Here is a 22,487-nt window from a genome sequence, read left to right as displayed (position 1 = left end):
AGTGAATAGGGTTTTTCTGTTTCTGCCTGGCATTTGGACTTTTCCTCCTGGTGCAGAAAGCGCAGTTTCCCCTGAAACAAGGACAATGCAGGCCATCAAATGTGTTGTTGTCGGCGACGGGTAAGTTAATACTATAATGGAGTCGTTTGTTTATATATATACTTCAATATAATCCTGGATTTAAAAAAAACGGCCCCGGTACAAAGGAGGAACTGCGTCCAACTTGTCTATGCTTGACTAATTTAGACTGAGAGTAGAGTAGAGTTCTTCTGGCGCAGGTAGTGACTTTATTGTAAACTTTGTTGTTTGTTTTTTGTTAAAGCACTAGAACAAATGTGAACCTTGATTTTTGTTTCCAGATCGGTTCTGTAATGTGACAGATTAAAAAAAAACATGACAGCCTGGTCTATACGGTCAAATTATTATAGCTCCCGAGTCTCTTCTTTTCTCTACAGCTAGATATCGGAATAAAGGCTATAATTCAAACATAATACGACTGGATATCAGGCTAAAGCTATAATTCATTTTAATCCACAGAACGTATTGTGACTAATTCGTTATATGACTGTCAGGGACCTTGGTAGCCTTTGTATACTACATGCTGTAAATGTTTTAGTTTGCGATGATTTAGAAAATTGCGTGTTTACAGTGGTTTGCAATTTGCCATAGCGCTATCGTATGCTCACATATTGCACAGTAATGGAATAAACGGTGCTTTTACAGACTCCAAATCGGAAACAACTTAACAGTGACTTAATGGTGCTACAGCCGCCTTCTACAATATATCGTAATATTGCTCAATGTACAATTTGTATATTATGTAATTAATAAACAATTTTTATTACAGGCCCAGGGAGGGACACGTTTTCTAACATTCAACTGTCCTATCGGGCAAGCACATAAAAATTTACTTGCCAGTGCCACTTTAATTATAAGCATTTTCAATTCCAGCAATGGAATTCTTGTCAATGCCTATGTTGAGACCATTGCTTGATGGCATGATTGTAAAAAGGGACATGTATATATGAATCTCAAAATGGGAAAATCTGGCTTGCCCGATCGGGCAAGTCCAGTAGGTCATGCAATTGACGCTTAGCACTTTTACTAATGCCCTGGACAATAGGACTAGTGGACTTGTCCAACCATGTATTGCCTTTCACCGTTCCCTCCAGCGCTGTGGGTAAAACATGCCTGCTGATCAGCTACACGACCAACGCCTTTCCCGGCGAGTACATTCCTACCGTGTTTGACAACTACTCGGCAAACGTGATGGTAGACGGCAAGCCTATCAACCTGGGACTGTGGGATACTGCCGGGCAAGAGGACTATGACAGGTTGCGCCCACTGTCCTATCCTCAGACTGTGAGTTACTTTTTCATTCCATTTGTTTCCTCATATAGTAGATGGAACGTAGTGATCTTGGTCAGGGTACTTGTTGATTCTTTCTTGCAGATTCTTTCGATGGATTTGATGCGAAAATGGGGACAGTCAAATTATGAGTTGGTACAGTCCTATGACCTTTAACCCAGAAGATGTGAAGTAAGCCTGCTACTGTTGCTATCTGCGATACTGTGGGTGCCGCGAAGTGTTAATCAGTCCTGTTTTGCATGGTTATTTGCAGCAGTAAGTATATTCACCGATAAAAATATTTCAACAATGATATAGGATCATAATTAAGATTAAAGTGCTGATGCAATATTTCAAATATTGTTAAGCTAAATGTGGTTACAAATAAAGTCAAAGTCAAAGATAAATGTGCATATTTTTATATGTCAGCCATGCCATAAAATACATTGTCTTTGTAGGGTTTCTTCTTCTTCTTTCTTTCTTTCTTTCTCCTGTCAAATATTCAAACTTATTCATCTCCGTCGTTGCTGGCCCAACTGACCTGAAATTTGTTACAAGGGTACAGTGGGCCAATGTTCTACTTATTTCTTGTCATTTTCTTTGTCATAATGCCTCTAACATGATTTTATTGATTTTGGGGGGGGGGGGGGGGCTCTTTTAGACCTAAACTGCATGTTTTACCCCATGTGCCCTGGTATTACAAAGAGGATAATCTGAAATGTGGTATAGAGGTGCCTTGATTATTTGCCCATTAGATTCGATAACACTTTCGGTATATATTACAACAGAATGCGATTCTTTGGCCATTGTTTGATCAAAAACGTTTATTTTTGGCTTCTGTAACCTGGCGACCTTATATCTCCAAATGACCAAGGTTTTGGGTGCACTACATATGCATTCACATGACACATGTATAATTTTTGACAGAAACCACTTGAAAATGATGTATTTGGAAATTTTTTGGGGGGGGGGTCATTTTTCTATGGGCAGAGGGGTCAATGACCTCAAGGTTGTTGACCCCACCTGAGGACTGCACATGCAAATGCCGGCCTTTCTTGTTATTGCTACATGTACATTAACATGAAGCCATATTGTTGAGCAGTTTGTTTGCCATGTTTGTTAAAGGCCCAAGGAAAGGAATCTTCACATACAACAATTGTATTGAAGATGTCCCGTCGTAATAGAAGATGGATAGTAATAGCAAGTAAAATGATAGGTTCGTATTGTCTATGGTGACTATGATTTGTATGATCTTGTATTTGGGTGTAAATAGCGCCACCTAGTGTCTGTTGAACATATTACATGTCTGAGTTGGTTGCCGCTGTGTTCCAGGATGTTTTCCTGATCTGTTTCTCCCTCATCAGCCCTGCATCCTTTGAGAATGTCCGTGCCAAGGTAAGCAGTAAGGAACAAGATTTGCAGGAAAACAAAAGAATTGCATAGAAAACGACAGTTCGGAGACCTCATATCTCCATAATATAGTCTGGTTATGTAAATGACTTCCAATCTATGCTTTGTTATGTACACCTTTAAATCTCTTACACCGTGACCGGGTCACAATGTTGATTGTCTCATTATGTTCCACTTAGAAGAATTATGGTACTTTTACATTTATTATTCATATTAGGAACGTTTTTTGTGGGAGTGGAGTGACGCCCACCGAGCCTCACGGTTAATCTGTCAAAAAAGGGTATCAAAAGCTGAAAAACCTACAGATTCGGTGCGCCAGTGTGCCAACATCTGACCCATAAATTTTGTTGTTGTTGTTGTTGATGTATAGTGGCACCCTGAGGTCTCGCACCACTGTCCCAACACACCCATCATCCTGGTGGGGACCAAGCTGGACCTGCGCGATGACAAGGAGACCATCGACAAGCTTCAGGAGAAGAGGCTGGCTCCCATCACCTACCCACAGGGCCTGCAAATGATGAAGGGCATCGGTAAGTACATGTGACAGGTCCACTAGTCCGATTGTCCAGGGCAAGTGCATGTCCAACCAAACTTTCGCGATCGGGCAAGTACGATTTTTTTTTCATGCGACCCGTCCCATGTACAGTATACGCCCGTTGCATGTGCTGACATTTTTGGTGTTTTACTCCGCGGTTCACCACCAATCATTGTAGTGTACTATACTGTGCTGTACTATACTGCACTGTACTGTACTGTGCAATGCTGCACCGTAATACACTGCACCATTCTATTCTGTAGCGTGTTGTAATGTACTCTACTGTCTTGTACTGTAGTGTACTTTGTAGTACTATGCCGTACTGTAAATGCATTTCGCGGGGATTTACTTTCACGATAGCGGGAAAAAGACTGTTCCCGGTTGTTTAAATTTTGCGGTAGCAACATGTACTGTAGTCTGTTACTGCTATGAAAAAATATTCGCAGTGGTTTTAAGTTCGCGGTGAACTTGCAACGTGAAAAACCCGAACATAAAAAGACCGCAAAAATTACTGCATTTACAGCACCATGCTGTATTGTACCCAGAAGCTTTTAGTGTATGACTGAATCCAACATTTTCAGTGCTTACAACTAAAAAAATCATTATTTCATCAACTGAAATCAGGGCTCTGAAAATTTGCTCGTAGGGACTGAAAAAATCCAATCAGACCATCAAAAAAAATCTGAACTTCGAACCCATAACACAAAATTTATGCAAATGTATGTTCCTACCGTTAAAACAAATTCAAAGTTGTATGTATTTTCCTACGGTTAAAACAACAACTAAAAGCACTACAAAGTACACTACAGAACAGCACAGTAGAGTAAATTACACCACGCTAAGTATAGAATGTGGTAGTACATTACGGTACAGCACTGCGTAGTACAGTACAGATTCAACATATCAAATCAACAAGATGAGCTCCCGAACAATCAGTAGGACGAAAAGGCATTAAAGTTGACATGAAAACCCCGACTGAAAGACACTATTGGTTACCATATTTCAGACCAAAAATGACACGTTTGCATATGAAAATTAAAATCAAAACAAAACTTTTGCATTGAGATTAGGCATCGAAAGATGACAATGTACCACTAACAAAAGACATTCGGCTATATGCGTAAGGGGAAAACACTTGACAATATTTGTCTTATCTTGTTTACATGTGCATGTAGGTCCAGGTCCTGTTCTTGCACCTGATAAAGTTTGGGTACACATGTAACCCCCGTTGATCCATCTCTATCCCTGTCCTCTAGGTGCTGTGAAGTATCTGGAATGCTCTGCTCTGACCCAGAAAGGACTAAAGACAGTTTTTGACGAAGCCATCCGTGCTGTGCTGTGTCCAACCAAGGTTCCCAAGAAAAAGAAAGAGTGCATCATCATCTAAACTACTACACCTGGCTGTAGAGAAGCATGTGTGGTTGGAATTTTTCTGTACTGTGATTTTAAAGCCATATTTTCCTCCAGAGGAGAGACACTTGACACAACAGTGTAGAAAATGGCAAAAAGACATAGTGCTCTACATTTTACCTTTAACTGAAAAGTAATGAATCGTTGTATATGGGTCTTTCTTCCTAAACATACCAATTCAGTTTATAATTCATATACAAATGCAATTAGAAGTGTCCCCCTTATTAGGCCTAGGTCCCAATTATCAGCCCGGAGCCGGGTAGATTTCAGAAAAAATATTATAAGAAAGGCAACAAAACATAGAGAACCTAAAAGAAATTAGTCAGGATCATAATTTGTGTATACTGTTTGGTAAGTACTTATATTTTTCGTTTTCGCATACATCCCAGCCTGGCGTTTCGGAAATGGGACCTAAGTCTTACATATGTCTGTTTTGGCCAGCATGTTTTTATGGACTGCTGTATCGTTGAAAAGACGGCTAAAGTAGTTGCCTGGAATTAAGTACAGTGAGTTTAAATAACTGATCTTTACAAATCTCTAACTTACGTTTCAAGAATATTGACCTCAATTCAAAGCAACAATTAATAAGAACACCTAAGAAATTTTGCTCATCCATGCATTTTAAAGAAAATTAGTAAAATGTCAACGTGTTGGTCCAATCTGAAAACCAGATGGCGTTTTCTCTCTTAACTACAATTTAGAAAAGTTAAACAATAGGAATGTGATGTCGGCTATGCTATGGTTGTTAGTTTATCAAGATATATATGCTAGTTATTGAAAATTCTAACGCCACGCGATCTCACAATGTGTGTACATTTCGCAACAATTCGTTGCAAGGAAACTTATATATAGAAGTGTATCCCTGTAGCAAAGTAGAAGCATTGTGCCTACCATCGTCAATACTTATATAACAGTCAGCACTGTTGAATTTCTTGTCCTCTAAGAATACCTTTTATTAATTTACAAGCACATTCCGTAAAATGATATGGTCAACAATGCCTTACAATGGTTGATTGTAGGAAACATAATTTTCATCTTTTAATTTTTTTACAGTAGATAGGTGTTTAACGTGTTACGCCGAACGGCGGTTATACCGGCTATATAGATAAAGATACAGATACGGATACAGATAGGGAAATTTGGGGATAAAGGTAACAGAGTTATAGCACAATTTTGTCATTATTTACGTAGTTGCATGTCGTGTCTTAGTACTAGAGTTTCACGAACACAGCCCTTTACCCCAAATCATGCCTTGAGTGTCCGAAATCAGACCGAACTTTTCATTAAACACACTCACACACACACACGCACGCGCACACACACACACACACAAACATAAGACACACCTTCTGCTAAGATCATCAAATCAATCTATCACAGAAAATGTGGGACAATTCATTTTCAACTGTTTTCAAAAAAGAAGTCAAAACCCGCAAAAGGAACGTAAGTTTTAGAATCTTACTCGACATTCTGTATATACATACAAGCACTTAATCTGTGCATGTTAGAATTTGGATTATTTATTTATTTAGATTATTTATTTATGTATTTGGTTTTTTTTACACTTCAATAAGACCAATTGGCATGAATTTGCAATAAAACATTTCAATATATTCATATTCCCTATTTTGTGTTTAACATGTACCTTCAATTAGCCTACGGGCTAATAAACTTCGATTATATATTAAAAGTGTAACGGCTTACAGACGTGCTAACATGTGTCTCGTGAGGCATATTTTCAATAACAAACGAAAATTCAAATTAACTTCTAGAAAAAAAAAACAATAAAGAAATATTTCCAGTCAGCGGTACAAATACCGGTATAGTTTTTCCTAATCTTCTGCACTCATACTGCTATATTATGTGGGTAATCAGTAATAGTCGGTTCTACCCAGCTAACCCCTGACCCTGGGGTCATGACATCATCATCAGCATGGCTGCTGCACACCAAGAACCCCACGTCAGCGCAGTTCGTTCTCGTTCCTTCCAAGACGAGAGCTATCTGCACGGGTTTCTTGGAACTGTGGACGACTTACAGAAGGCTGGGATACTGCAGGATGTCGTCCTTGAAGTCGAGGGCCGGCGGTTTCCCTGTCATCGGCTTGTTCTGTCCGCGGCCAGCCCCTACTTCAGGGCCATGTTTACAAGTGACATGGCGGAAAGTCGTCAAAAGACGGTTGTTTTACAGGTATGTTTGGTGTAGAATAGAGTGAAACAGAGATCTTCTTAAGATGCCATAGAGAACGTTTAAAACAGGGGAAATGCATTGTTAACCAAAACTAACAAATGTTAAAAATAACTTTCCTTTGTCTCTCGTTATGCCCACTCCCCACCTACTAACCTCTTTGGAATTTGGGATCAAAGTTCAACTTTGTGGGCACATTATAATGAGCATGTATTTTTCACCAAAAAAAAAAAGAATTCTTTACAGTTATCAGAAACAGACGAAGTATTAGTAAGAAGTAGCAGAGATTATGTAGGTAAATTAACAGAATTGAAGGAAAAATTTACCTTTTTAAGATAATCAAGCAAATTTGTGATATATTTCCATTCTTTATACACCCTAAACGATACCTTATGTGGTAAATGTTTGAACATTGTTACGATTTACTGTTCTGTAGGGTGTAGATGCTGGCATGTTAGGAGAGATCCTGAGTTACATCTACTCGGGAACCCTCTGTGTGTCAATGGACAAAGTGCAGCCCCTGTACCAGGCAGCCGACCTCCTCCAACTGGACTATGTGAGAGACACCTGCAGCAGCTACATGGCCATGAACGTGGAGCGCTCCACCTGTGTTGACCTATACAAGTTTGCAGATGTCTTCTCTGTAAACCATATCATGACGCTTTGTCTGCAGCTGATCCATAGAAGCTTTGTTGAGGTGGGTGTGATGTATTGATAGTAGGTCACTAAAATCACCCAATAAATTCGGCTCACGTTAACTACCAGCCCTTAGTCTGGTCCCAACTACCGCTGTGTTCACATCAGTGGAGGCAGGCTAATACAGATTAGCAAGTATTGAAGTTACTCTTCGAATCAGTTTTGAAATGCACATAAGTCAGTAGTCTTGAACAGATAAAGAATCGAAGTATGGCTACACACAATTCAGCATAGCTTCACGATTCAGCTTACAAACATTATAAAGCATAGCTTGCCATGGTCTGCCTGGAATGTTTCTCAATTTGACCCAGATACAACTTGTTGTACAGTCCTACAAAGCCCCTGAGTGAACACTGGTCAACTATGAATATCACCATAAGCCATATTGAGATTTGAGGAAGACAGTTACAAGTTGCAAAATGTAAGTAGTTCAAACTTGACAGGGGCTGGTCTTTGCTGAAATGCAGTTTAAACAAGGATTTGGAACTGTAGGCCCTGATACAACATTACGCCCGAGCTCTTGTGTGAAAAAAAAACAAAACCTGTGAACAACTAAACTTCGGTTTGGTGCTTGCAGGTACTGTAAATGCATTTAAGTTCGCGGGGATTTAATTTCGCGGTAGCGGGAAAAAGGACTTTTCGTGGTGGTTTTAATTTCACGGTAGCACCATGCACTGTAGTATCTTAATACCCTGGAAAAATGTTCGCGGTGGTTTTAAATTCGCGGTGAAATGGCCAACGCGAAAACCGCGAACATAAATCCACCGCGAACATTTCTGCATTTACAGTACTATCTTCGCCCGTTTCCTGTGCTTGACAATAATTTCTTGAAATATTTGTGGACATTATTTTTGAAATCTTGATTAATATGCAAATGTCTTCCTGTCTTCTGTTGTAATACCAATTTTTTTGCTCTTGGTAGCCAGACGGGTAGATATCTCCCACTGGGTCTAAGCCATATCTGATGTTGGAAGTATGTGAGGAGTCAATTTAGCAACTGACATCCTGGTAGGAGATAGTCTTCTATGTAGAACCATAGAAACCCTGGGCAAAGATTTTTGATCTTAAGACTTTCCTGTCATACCAGGGTGGTTGTCACCTGTCCTTAAAGTTATACAAGAATCACTTTGTGTATTATAAACTTGTTATAAAACGTTTCAAATTAAGTGTTTTTTTATCCTACATAAGTAGAGTGACGTTATCTTAAATATTATAGTCTACAAGTTTGAATTTTGTAACCTTTTAAGATGCTTTAAAGAATAATACAAAGGAAAAATTCAGTGCAATTTAGCTTTAAGCGTTGGTACACCCGATCCCTCGATCTCGGAAGTTAAGCAACGCGCGGTCCAGATAGTGCTTGGATTGGAGACCAACCAAGGACGTCCGGATTGCTGTAGCCTCACGAAGTTTTCCACGAAATCGTCTTCCGGGAGGTACGTAAAACGGGGGTCCCGTGCTCGAGGAGGGGCCTCGAACACGTTAAACAGCCTCATTACCCTACACATTGGGTACCTGCCTGTGGCACTGGCTGCAAATACACTCGATATTATTTGCCTATAAAGGTTGCTTTCCACAGTACTATACACATGCATGTGCTAAGTACTTTGTCCTCTACAGGTTGCCGCTAGCGAGGAATTCTGCAGCCTGAGTGTGAATCAGCTGACCGACATAATCAGCCATGATGAGCTGGATGTTAAAGAGGAGACAACAGTGTGGGAGGCTGTGGTGAGATGGGTGCAGCACAGCAGGGAGGACAGGTGGGTGTAGGTACACATTGTAGTTTAAACATGACATAAACTTAATTAAAAAAATGATGTGATACATAGTGTCAGGCAACCAGCTAAATCTTCACCTACCTTTACCCTACAGACTGCACCACCTACCCAGCATCCTCCCTCACATCCGCTTCAACCTGCTGACCTCAGACGATACGACAGCCATCTTTGAACATCCTCTGGTCAAGGAGAATCCTGGGAGTTCTGAGGTCATCCAAAATGTGGTACAGAAAGGGAACCTCAACCTGAAGCCGAGGCTTGGGATGACCACGGAAATGGCGCTACTGTACAATACGGCCGGAGAGTACGTATATACCAGCTGTGAACAGCTATTGTGCAATTTATCTTTCCACATTCTGTGGTCCTGCAATAGAATTAATTGTTATGAATGTACTGTTCATCCAATAACTGCGAAGTCTTTTAGACATTTCTTAACATTTTGCAGAACAGTGTCTGCTGCGATTTCAGCCTTATCCCTGTAGAAAGTTATAAGCTGCCAGTCCAGTTTTAATTTCGAGAGTTTGACAGATGTATTTTGTCCGCTGTAGTTCCAATGAGCTCCTCTTCATCAACCCTCAGGAAGGGAAGTACATCAGCTGCAGTTACAAGCCTGAAGACCTTCCTGATTTCACAGCCATCACAGTCACCAGTGATAACAACATCTACATCCTTAACACTAAAGGATCAGAGGATAAGAATCAGTTCTCCTTGTTTAAGTACAGCCATGCAAAGAACCTGTGGGAACAAGCAAGTGTACCCTCGATATCTAAGGGCCCAGAAGACGACATCTATGAGGAACACCTTTTTGAAGTTGATGGGACTTTATATTACCTTGCTGTTTATGACGGTCGGTCTTTGCAGCAGATGAGAAAGTTCAACCCACACACAAACCTGTGGCAAGAGTGTTCACCGCTGCAACTTGACATAACTTTTGACGCCGCAGCAGCATTATCCTGTGGTTCACACATCTATTTTATCACAAACAAGGAAATGCATCGCTATGAACCAAGGGAGGATCGGTGGACCAAGCGGACCCCACCTGGGATCATTCCTTATGTCTGTACAGCTGTTGCCATGGGAACAGAGATTTTCTGTACACATTTCCCTTTCAATAACACGATGGTGTACGACACAGAGTCAGACCGCTGGCAGAAACTGCAAGGCTTGGAGAACCCAGAAAACCTTTATGTTGCCCGTTTTCCTATTATTTTCGTGCTGGAGAACCAGCTGCACATATTGTTAACCTGTATTAGTGACCTCCATGACGACATGGTATATCTGGTATATGTGTATGACAGGTCTGCTGATGTCTGGAAAGAGCTGAAGGCAAATCTCCCTATTAATGAGGAGTATCATGCATTTGGTTCTTATTCCCCTGTGGCACGTATATACCTACCATATCTTAAGAGCACATAAAAAAGACATCAATTCATACGCTATTCAGTGTTAATGTGCAGGATAGGAAAATTTTGAGTTTTGGTAAGGACTGAATAGTGACATTCTGGTTAGATCTTGGCTTTTACTTAATGTTCTATAGTGTAATAGATGTACCAGGTTTTATGATTTAGTAGAAGTAATAAGATTTACAGAAATGCTTCATTCTTTCTTATTGATAGTGGCATTTTTCTATAAGATACTGAACTGAGTTTCTGTGTCTTAAAGTTTAACAGGAGTAATTACAAGATACCATTACCCTGAGTGCCTTTCAAGTCAGTATCCTAAGCCATTCATAATATATTTGGTGAGTGGTGGTGGTATGGGTATGGGAGCCCTAGTCAAGTAACTACAAGTAGGATGGCACACAGGTAAAGATACCATGCCCTTTAGAAACTTTACCATCATTCAACATATGATTCCACTTTATGTTACATACATAATTTTATGCGACGTGTGTAACATTGTATTTGTTATTCAACTTATATGTTTGCTCACAAAGCCATTGCCAAGATACGCACATTATATTCAATCCGCATCTTTTTGCATCATTTTATAATAAATGTTTACTGATTGAAAGAAAGAGCCATGATTTTGTTAGGTAGTGTTATGTTTGCACTTTAAAGAAGTGAATAGATAAACCATGTATGGTTTGTGCCGTGATGCCTTCTATCAAAACATGCTTCGTTACTTCTGAAAATAATTTCACTAGGAGGGTAGAATATAAGATATTAGAGATTTTTTTCGCATCTTTGTTTTATCAGTTTTCCCGCCTCTAAGAGGCCTTCTTGATATGAAATAAAATCACAATATCACCCCAAGAATTGCAAAACGTGTATTTATCATGTTTAAGTTTCCAATAAGGCTACTGGGGCATGAGGCCACCACATGAATTGAACACTTTATATTGTCAAAAGTCGAAATAAAAAGCATTAACACGTTGTAAATCGAAGATGCAGACAGACTTAAAATATCCCTTTAAATGTAAGTATCAACAAGTTCAGCGTGACGACAGTATGGAGATGGATTTATAAGTATACAGCCATACGTGCTGACTTACTTATAAGCATTGTGGAAACACCTTGTGTCTCTTGGGGCATGTTTTCAATATCGAAATTTCAAGTTAACTGCACGAAAAAAGAGTAAACAAATCCTTCCTGTCAAATGTACGGATGTTGGTATTGGTTTTCTGTGTCTTAAGGCAGACATCCTTCCATCACGAGAGATGGTAGCATTCATACTGCTATATACCTGGACGGACTTTGCCGATGATATTTGTCTCCTATATATATATATATATATATATATATATATATATATATATATATATATATATATATATATATATGTCATATATATGCCATAATGTACATATTTATCAAGTCTAACTACCCTTTGACCACGGAGTCATGCCATCATCACCAACATACGAGGGGCGTGCAATAAGTAGTGTCCCTTTCAGTCGTTTGATCTAAATTAAATTTTGTATGTGTAATGATTTATATCTCTATGGGTTATGTTGCAAAAGACAGCTCTGAACTAATTGTGGTTTCTGATTTACTGGTGTTTGAATTGAGTCAGGTGCGAAATGGACCAGGTGTGAAATGGAGCCAGTTGAGTGTCGCGCAGTGATCCGGTTTTTGTATTTGAAAGGACGCACACCAAAGAAGACTTTTGATGACATGAAAGAAACATATGGTGATGATGCCCCATCATATGACCTTGTAAAACGCTGGCATCCTGAATTCAAACGTGGCCGGAAGTCTGTGGAAACAGCTCCCAGACCTGGTCGTCCCTCTTCTGCCATTGATGAGGCATCTGTTGGAGGACCAACCTGGGGTGTCCTACAAAAACGGTGTCCAGAGCTGCATCAAACGATGGGAGAAATGCATAACTCTGGGTGATTTCTATGAAGGGAATGACTAATATCTGTGTCAAGTTTCATTAATCTCCTGCTATGGGAAATGGGTCAGGGACATTGCTTATTGCACGCACCTCGTATAGCTGCCGCAGACCAAGAGTCCCACGCCAGCGCAGTTCGTCCTCGTTCCTACCAAGACGAGAGCTATCTGCACGGGTTTCTTGGAACTGTGGGTGACTTACAGAATGCTGGGGTACGTAAGATGTCGTCCTCGAAGTCTAGGGCCGGCTGTTTCCCTGTAATCGGCTTGTTCTGTCCGCAGCCAGCCCGTACTTCAGGGCCATGTTTACAAGTGACATGGCGGAAAGTCGGCAGAAGACGGTTGTTTTACAGGTAGGTTTGGTGTAGAATAGAGTTAGAATAGAGTGAAACAAAGAACTTCCAAAGATGCTACGTACCATAGAGAACATCTAAAACAGTGGAATTCTATTGTTTACCAAAACTAACAAACGTTTAACTTTCCTTTGTCCCTAGATATGCCCCCTCTCCACCTACTGAGCTCTTAGGGATTTGGGTGTCAAAGTCTAGCTTTGCGGTCACATTATAATGAGCATGTATTTTGAACAAAAAATGGATTCTTTACAGTTAACAGCAAGAGATGAAGAACTAGTAAGAAGTAGTAAAGATTATGTAGATAAAAAACAGAATGGGAGGAAAATGATCAAGAAAATTTACGATATATTTCCCTTCTTTATACACCCTGATAATAATACCTTATGTGTTGAGCATTTGAAAATTGTTACCATTTGCTGTTTTGCAGGGTTTAGATGCAGGCATGCTTGGAGAGATCTTGAGTTACATCTACTCGGGAACCCTCCATGTGTCCCTGGACAAAGTGCAGCCCCTGTACCAGGCAGCCAACCTCCTCCAAATGGACTATGTGAGAGACACCTGCAGCAGCTACATGGCCATGAACGTGGAGTGCTTCACCTGTGTGGACCTGTACAAGTTTGCTGATATGTACTATGTGGACATTGTCCAAAACTGTTGTCTGCAGTTGATCCATAGAAACTTTGTTGAGGTGGGTCGTTTAATTTTATAGCACTTAGGTCAATTCATTTTTTCTCTCCTCTATAACAAGGGTTAGGTTAATACAAGGGTGGTTATAATCTGCCTTGAGGTTCTACAAAAATAAGTCCTTGTGTTAAAAATTATTGCAATACGTTAGCAAATCATATTTGGTTGCATTTTTGTAATTTTAGTACCCTGCACAGTGGCCTTCAGTATTATGTCAGAATTCAGAATAGAACCCATTTCCCAATGTTTTTTTTTTCAGTTTTAAGAAGGCTTTACCTATGAACACTTGATTTGCACATGAGCCACGTAACATACATGTACATGTAATCTGTGTCTTCGCAGGTTGCCTCCAGCAGGGAGTTTTGCAGCCTGAGTGTGAATCAGCTGACTGAGATCATCAGCCATGATGAGCTGGACGTTAAAGAGGAGCCAACAGTGTAGGAGGCTGTGATGAGATGGGTGCAGCACAGCAGGGAGGATAGGTGGGTGTTATCTATAGATATCTCCTATTTCTCTAACCGGTTGGTAATTCTGTGTACACATTAAATGACTACATAAACTTTGAAACTTCATTACTACCACTTCCGTAGGTTATAATACCAGATTCAACATCCCAGAAATTTCTTAAGTGATGTTGAAACATGTCCGCAAAACGTTGGTCCTACTCTGTACCCTACAGACAGTATCACCTACCCAGCATCCTCCCTCACACCCGCTTCAACCTGCTGACCTCAGTTGACACTGCAGCCATCTTGTTGACACGGCAGCCATCTTGGATCACCCCCTGGTCAGGGAGGATCCTGGGAGTTCTGAGATCAACAGGAATGTGGTACTGAGAGGCGCATCCAACTCGAAGCCAAGATTTGGGATTGGTGCAGAGGACATGGCCCTTTTCTTTGAAACCAGGTCTGAACTTATTTAACTAAAGCTTGGTGTGGACATTATACAAATTTTTGCTGCCCTTGTGGCCCCATCTACAGACTAGCTGAAACATATGATGTTGGATGTAGTTGACCTCAATCTTAATCCTTTCCCATACGAATGAAGCTAGATGTGTGCATTGTTCTTAAATTCTCAAATTTCTTTTTTTTTTCAGTCCCAACAAGATGCATGGCATAAATCCCAGATTAGGAAAGTACTTTAGCTGGAGTTTCCCTGAAATCCCTCATATCATCGGTGCTACAGTCACCAGTGACAACGAGATCTACATTCTGACAAAGGAGACAGAGGTTCATATGTCCCTGCTGTTGTACAAGCAAATGAAGGGTGTCTGGGAACAGAAGTCATTAGTGGAGAAGCTTCCCGGATCGCTAACAGACCAATACCTTTTGGCTCTTGATCAACATCTCTATTACTTTGGTTGTAATTGGACCTACCCGTCACAGACACAGAACCTTACCCTGAAGAAGTATGACAGCAACACGGTTGAATGGCAGGACTGTTCCCAGCTCAAAGTTAACCTTTCGTACATGGAACCATCAGTGTCAAATGGTTGCCTCTATTTGCTAAGCTCAACATATCTGCACTGTTACAACCCAAAGGAGGATTGCTGGTTCAACCGAGCCCCACTGACTGATTTTACCGATATGTCCTGGTCCAGTATTGCAATGGGTACTGAGATCTTCCATTCAGACATTGACTTTACTTCTGTGTCAGTGTACGATACTGAGGCAGACAGGTGGCAGCAGCTTCCAGCTTGGGAAAGTCCTATCGAGGCTGAGGATTACAGTGCTAATTTATTTGTACATGAGAACCAGCTACATGTGTATTTAAATACTGATGATCCAGAACGCCAACATGTACTTGTCTATGATAGGTGTAAAGGTAGTTGGAGAGAGTTGGATGTCACCCTGCCTGACATGGACTGGGACTGTCCACCTGTTGTGGCACGTGTCTACCTGCCAGGTGTGCTGACATATATAGCACTGCAGACCTAAGTGACACATGAGTTTGATTATGTCACTAGTGCAGCTGCCAACTTTTGCTGTATATCCTCTCAGAGGCATAAGTATACTTTAAGTATGTTTGTTTGTTGTAAGTAGCACTTTGCTTCTAAGACAGCAGCCCTTGGTTGTATCACATGTAAAAGGAAACATCTGATCATCTGGAATTCTGTGTGTGTATCACTATGTGCAATAGGGATGGAGTTAGTTAGAAACATTGTTTAATTTTTGATTGACTTTCTTTTTTTGTATTTCATATGGGATGAAGTTGATGTGTCGTTCATTTTCGGTAGTATTTATTTTGGTATTGTAGTTTTAATTGCAGCGATCAAAAATGTGGAAAAGTTGTATGCTTTGGAGTTGGAACCCTTTGTTTATCATACCAAGCTTTATTTTTGGTGACAAGCAAGAAATGCTCCTCCTTCTTGTCGTGTTGGTGATTTTATCCCCATCATTAATTACTTACTTTTGATACAGGAATTTGTACTGAACGGAATGTATATGCATCATTATGTACCAAAATTCCATGAACTTAACACCTGTAATTTTATGATCTGTACAAATGAGTAAGTCAATTTAGTTCCACCTTTGTATGTACTTGAAACAATTATTAAATGATGAAAGCAATAAGATGTCTCGTTTTTAGAAGTTTCAATGGCACTACAGCTGGTAGTCGGAATGATCTCTGATAAACTAACGGCACCGATCGTACCTGTATAGCATGCTTAATTGGGCTTATGAAGTAACGTTCCAATGTAAGTCATGAACAGTCCCAACATCTGGTTACTATGTAACATTATATACATTAACATCGTACCAAGACGTGTAAAAACGTAACGTCAATTGTTAGGAAAAGTGTGACTACAAAACCAAAATCTAAATTAACCCTATTCAGACCGGGCTTTTTTGGTCATCCCTGGACCGGGGGGGGGGGGCTTTTGAGGACCTCCACTTCTAAGTCCTATAACACTAAAACGACGAGCCGTAGGGCCACCAAATTTTTAGGACATGATGTCGACATAATATCTGACAAGCAGAAGACGTTTGACGTTACGTTGACGTAAGATGGCGTAATTATGACGTCATCAATTTGATTATATTGGCCAAACCCATGAAAAAAGGGTATTCTCAGAAAACTTCAAGTGATGCTACAAAAAATGTAACAACAAGTGCAGATAACAGAGTAATAATGTTTGTTACGCCTTGCGTTGCCAATAACAACATCAATGACGTCAATATGACGTCATAAAATGACGTCATGCACATCTAAGATACGAGTTGGGCTCCGCCATATTATATCCACCACCGTGAATTTTTAAAAATACTTTTTTTGCAACAAATAATAACAAAGGGCAATGGAAATAGACAATTCATTCATTTCGATGGTTTTTGATGAAAAAATACCAGGTAGTTACAAATTTTAAGGGATAATTAGCTTGTTATTCTTGATCTGGCCATACGGTCCGCCATCTTGGATTTGGGGCTGATGACGTCATCAAATTAGCATAATTTATGCATATATAATTATGAAAGATATGTTAAATAATATAAGATTTTATTTATGTAACAAAATCACAGTAATATAGCAAACAAATGTAAAAAATACATTGTTAGAACCAAAAATAGTGATTTTTGGCAAAACTGACTCTCAACAAACGGTTGCCATGGCAACAAGAAAAAATTGAAAATTTTTCAAACTTCGTAAAATTGTTGCCAACAATATTTTAGGAAAACTCTCCAAATTTGGTGGCTCTAGCGTAAGCCTCAAAAGCCCCCCCCCCCCCCCCCCCGGTCTGAATAGGGTTAAGGGCAGGCAAAACAGAAACTTCCTGTTAGTCGCAAAAATGAAAAAATCTGCTGTTTACGTTATGAATTGCAACCTTCCTTCGTTTACGTTAATCTTCTACATGTCACAGGTATTGTTACGGCCAAACTTGTTAGCCTCGTTCTCGTATTCTGGGTATATCGACATGGAACTGTTACATTATGTGGGTAATCAGTTATGGTCTCTAGCCGACGTACCTTTTGACCCTTGGGTCATGTCATCATCATCAACATGGCTGCCGTAGACCAAGAACCCCACGCCAGCGCAGTTCGTCCTCGTTCCTACCAAGACGAGAGCTATCTGCACGGGTTTCTTGGAGCTGTGGGTGACTTACAGAAGGCAGGGGTACTGCAGGATGTCGTCCTTGAAGTCGAGGGCCGGCGGTTTCCCTGCCATCGGCTTGTTCTGTCCGCGGCCAGCCCCTACTTCAGGGCCATGTTTACAGGTGACATGGCGGAAAGTCGTCAGAAGACGGTTGTTTTACAGGTAGGCCTGGAGTCAAAATGGAGTGAAACAGATAACTTCAGAAGATACCTGAAGATGCTAGAAAAAATACAAAACACGGGAAGTCCATTATTTACAAAAACGAATGAATTCATCTTTGCTGTGGCTATTGACACACTCAGTGTGCCAATAGCCAAACAGGCTATTGACACACCGAGATGCTAGCCAGCCAATCAGAGCTTGTAACATGACTTTCCGACATTTTACACAAGCAACAGTTGGTTAGACATTGTTCGGAAGATTAGACATAAGAATCTTTGAATCTTGGAATGAACGGACGTATTCAAGTTATGTCCTACATTTTGATACCTGTTGATACAGCCTCATTTCCTAAATTGGCCGGTAGCGTAGTGGATAGTGCGTTGACCCGTGAATCCATGTTACCAGCTCCGACCCCGGTTCGAGTCCGCGCTGGATTTTTTTTTTTTTTCAATTGTCCTTTTACCTTTTTAAACATCCATTTGATATAAGAATATTTTAGTCTTGCGACCAGAACCATCAAAACCCACCTTTGGGACTTTTTGATCTGCATTTTCATGAGTGCGTGTTTAGGTACGTTTATTTTTTTCAGCCGCAGATCGGCAGAATCCAACCGCTACGTTCTTATTTTGGACGGTACACTTATTATTTTTTTTTTAATTGGGCCAAGGACCCCTGAAATAATAAAATGTGGGTTTTTCTAACCATATTTCTGCGGTATTTTTGCTCAAAATTCACTTTTTTTTTTGGTCGAAGCGGCGCGGATTTCCCCGCCGCTATGTCATCCAAACAGGCTAGTGGTTACGCGGTACTCGTAACATATCGGTCGATCTCGCTATGACGCTATAAAGTTCTTTCACATTAAAAGTGATGGAAGTAAAACAACAACTATAACTTCGCTTCACTTGTAATATAAGTTTTGAGGCCACAAATTCTCCCAAACGGCAGGAATTCGTCGGTAAACACAGCTGAAAACGTGTTCCAAAACAGAGCCAACATGATCACATGCGGTGACAGTAAAACTAGCACCTTATTGTATGACAGATTCCGATGTCAAAAATGGTGCGGTAACGCGTGAAAAAGATCGTATTTTCGGTTGATGATGGACATAGAATGCCACTTGTTTTTTCAGAGTGTTGACTGTCAAATACTATCGTAAGATTTTCTCATTTTAGTGGTTTCTAGTGTAAAAAAAAATAGTGCACTGAGTGTGTCAATAGCCTGTCAGACTATCGGCACACTGAGTGTGTCAATAGCCTTGCTCATTAATCTTTCCTTTGTCCCTCCTTTTGCCAACCCCCCTCCCCACCTACTGACCTCTTGAAATTTTTGGGTCAAAGTTCATCTTTGTGGCCACATTAAGGTCGCAGGGTCCAGTAAAATGTACTCTGCTACCTTATAATGAGCATGTATTTTTTTACAAAAAGAATTCTTTAGTAATCTTTACAGTTATCGGGCACAGATGAAGTTACTACTAGTACAACATATTAGTAGAGATCATGTACTATAGTAGATAAAATAACTGAATGGGGAAAAATTGACGTCCATATAATAATAGAGCAATTTTTTTTATACATTTCCCTTCTCTAAACACCCTGATAATGACACCTTATGTGTTTAATGGTAGAACATTGTTATGATTTACTGTTTTGCAGGGTTTGGATGCAGGTATGTTTAAGAAAATCCTTAGTTACATCTACTCGGGAACCCTCCATGTGTCCCTGGACAAAGTGCAGCCCCTGTACCAGGCAGCTGACCTCCTCCAACTGGACTATGTGAGAGACACCTGCAGCAGCTACATGAGCATGAACGTGGAGCGCTCCACCTGTGTGGACCTGTACATGTTTGCTGATGTCTTCTCTGTGGGCATTGTTAAGCAGCAATGTCTACAGTGGAGCGCCAGACACTTTTCTGAGGTTAGTCTTCCTATTGGGCTGGTAAGCTGTGCATTATATCTTTACCTAATGAATTAGCCCAAAGAGCTACTGTAGCACAAATTTTGTGATACGATTAAATATTAATTTTGCTGATGTATGCAATATTTAAGAAAAATAGACCCCCTATAACAAAGAATGTTGAAAAAGTTGGTGTTAAGAGGTTAGGTATGGCAGGTCTTCCATTAAGGTACAACCGATTGCATCTATGCCATGTGCCTGAAAAGTCGGTGTGATACATAATGGGCAGTAACAGAGGCTGTATACATACAGGGCATTTGATTGCTTTTCAGATTAGCCATAAAAAAAATGCACATTCGTATATGTCAGAACAAAATTAAGTCATTTACACCGCATTCTGTTGAGCGTTTGATTGCTATTGTTGAGTAGTATATAATCTTATACACGTATTGTTTTTGTACATCAGAACACCTTGCACTTGTGTACTTTGTGCATCACAGTTTTCCTTTAATGAGGAGTTTTGCAGCCTGAGTTTGAATCAGCTGACTGAGATCATCAGCCACGATAATCTGGATGTTAAAGAGGAGACAACTGTGTGGGAGGCTGTGGTGAGATGGGTGCAGCACAGCAGGGAGGACAGGTGGGTATAGGTGCAAATTAAGGTTTGAACATAAAATAATTAATTAAGAATGTGATGTGATATCAGGCAGCCAGCTAAATCTGCCCCTACCCTGTACCCTCCAGACTGCACCACCTACCCAGCATTCTCTCTCACATCCGCTTAAACCTGCTGACCACAGACGACACGGCAGCCATCTTGGATCACCCCTTGGTCAGGGAGGATCCTGGGCGTAATGAGGTCATCAGAAATGTCATACATAAAGCGAAGCTCAACCTGAAGCCTAGACTTGGGATGACCATGGAAATGGCGCTGCTGTACAATGCAGCCCCGGGGTACTTACTTATTTGTTAAATTTTGTTAGCTGTGAAAAACCATTGCACAATGTCATTCCAAATTCTGTGTTCCTGCAATAAATGCACTATTCTTATTCATCTTTATACTTTTAGACATTTCTTAAGGGGCTACAAGATAAGACTTGCTTGTACAGTGCATGCTGTGATTTCAGCATTATCCCTATACGAAGTTAATGTTATAAGTTTACAGTCCAGTTTTACTTTGGACACTTATAATGACAGATGTATTTTTTCCTCTCTAGTTCCAACGAGCTCCTCTTCATGAACCCTCAGGAAGGAAAGTACATCAGCTGTAGTTACAAGCTAGAAGACCTTCCTGATTCCACAGCCATCACAGTCACCAGTGATAACGATATCTATATCCTAAAAACTATAGAATCAGAGAATAAGAAGCAGTTGTCCCTGTTTCAGTACAACCCTGTAGTAAACCTTTGGGAACAATCAGGTGTGCCCTCGATATCTGAGAGACCAGAAGACGACTTTTCGTTGTATGAGGAACACCTTTTTAAAGTTGATCAGAATTTTTATTACCTTGCTGTTAATGACGGTCGGTCTTTGCAGCAAATGAGAAAGTACAACCCACGCACAAACCAGTGGCAGGAGTGTTCAGAGCTGCAGCTTGACATGGCTTTTGAAGACGTAGCAGTATTATCCTGTGATTCACACATCTATTTCCTTACAAACAAGGAAATGCATCGCTATGACCCAGTGGAGGATCGGTGGTGCAAGAGGACCCCACCTGGGATCTTTCATAGTGTCTGTACAGCTGTTGCCATGGGAACCGAGATTTTCTGTACAGATTCCCCTTTCACTCACACGATGGTGTACGACACAGAGTCAGACCGCTGGCAGAAACTGCGTGGCTGGGAGAAGCCAGGAAACCTCGATGTTGATGGTAGTCAAAGCCTTTTCGTACTGGGGAACCAGCTGCACATTTTGTTAGCCTGTGATAGCGACCTCCATGACGACATGGTATATCTGGTATATGTTTATGACAGGTCTGCTGATGCCTGGGCAAAGCTGAATGCAAACCTCCCTAATAATAATGATTATTATACGTTTGGTTCTTCTTCCCCCGTGGCACGTATGTACGTACCATATCTTAAGAGTACATAAAAACACATCACTTCTTATTTAGTGTTAATGTGCAGGATAAGAACATTTTGAGTATAGGTTAGGACTGAATAGCGACAAGTTGTTTAGATCTTGGCTTTTACTGAATGTTCTACAGTCTATAAATGAACTAGATTTTATACTTTAGTAGAAGTAAGAAGATTTACAGAATTGCTTCATTTTTTCTTACTGATAAGGGCATATTTCTGTATTATGACTGAACTGATTTTCTGTGCCTTAAAGTTTAACAGGAGTACATACAATATAACATTACATTGGGTGCCTTTCTAGTTAGTATCCTATGCCATTTATAATACTGTTTGATTATAGAGGTGGGTGTTATTGGAGCCCTACTCACGTAATTAAATGTAGGATGGATTTTTGTTACATACATCTTTTTATGTGGCATGTTCAACATTGTATTCTTTATTTAACTTATAGTTTTGCGTATAAAGCCATTGCCAAGTTACGCACAGTATGTTCAATCCGCATCTTTTTGTGTCGTTTTTGCAATAAATGCTTA

At 40.3% G+C, this 22,487-nt stretch overlaps 3 protein-coding genes across 3 annotated transcripts; all 3 read left to right on the top strand.

Annotated features, from left to right (window-relative positions):
- LOC118416533 (ras-related C3 botulinum toxin substrate 1-like) lies at window positions 1–5,219 on the top strand. The gene is made up of 5 exons (XM_035821664.1): window positions 1–120; window positions 1,173–1,362; window positions 2,680–2,742; window positions 3,128–3,287; window positions 4,549–5,219. The coding sequence occupies exons 1-5, from the start codon at window positions 86–88 to the stop codon at window positions 4,677–4,679; spliced, it is 579 nt and encodes a 192-aa protein (XP_035677557.1). The 5' UTR covers window positions 1–85; the 3' UTR covers window positions 4,680–5,219.
- A 1,609-nt stretch (window positions 5,220–6,828) lies between these two features.
- Window positions 6,829–11,611, top strand: LOC118416527 (kelch repeat and BTB domain-containing protein 8-like). The gene is made up of 5 exons (XM_035821657.1): window positions 6,829–6,890; window positions 7,324–7,584; window positions 9,201–9,340; window positions 9,453–9,662; window positions 9,907–11,611. The coding sequence occupies exons 1-5, from the start codon at window positions 6,840–6,842 to the stop codon at window positions 10,772–10,774; spliced, it is 1,530 nt and encodes a 509-aa protein (XP_035677550.1). The 5' UTR covers window positions 6,829–6,839; the 3' UTR covers window positions 10,775–11,611.
- A 6,311-nt stretch (window positions 11,612–17,922) lies between these two features.
- Window positions 17,923–22,335, top strand: LOC118416526 (kelch repeat and BTB domain-containing protein 2-like). Its single transcript, XM_035821656.1, has 5 exons — window positions 17,923–17,984; window positions 19,637–19,897; window positions 20,377–20,516; window positions 20,621–20,830; window positions 21,094–22,335. The coding sequence occupies exons 1-5, from the start codon at window positions 17,934–17,936 to the stop codon at window positions 21,965–21,967; spliced, it is 1,536 nt and encodes a 511-aa protein (XP_035677549.1). The 5' UTR covers window positions 17,923–17,933; the 3' UTR covers window positions 21,968–22,335.
- The last annotated feature ends 152 nt before the right edge of the window (window positions 22,336–22,487 follow it).

The sequence above is a fragment of the Branchiostoma floridae genome, chromosome 5 (assembly GCF_000003815.2).
Source record: "Branchiostoma floridae strain S238N-H82 chromosome 5, Bfl_VNyyK, whole genome shotgun sequence".
In the NCBI taxonomy this organism is placed as follows: domain Eukaryota; kingdom Metazoa; phylum Chordata; class Leptocardii; order Amphioxiformes; family Branchiostomatidae; genus Branchiostoma; species Branchiostoma floridae.
The sequence above is the reverse complement of the archived record's forward strand: the minus strand, read 5'-3'. Positions and strand labels throughout refer to the sequence as shown.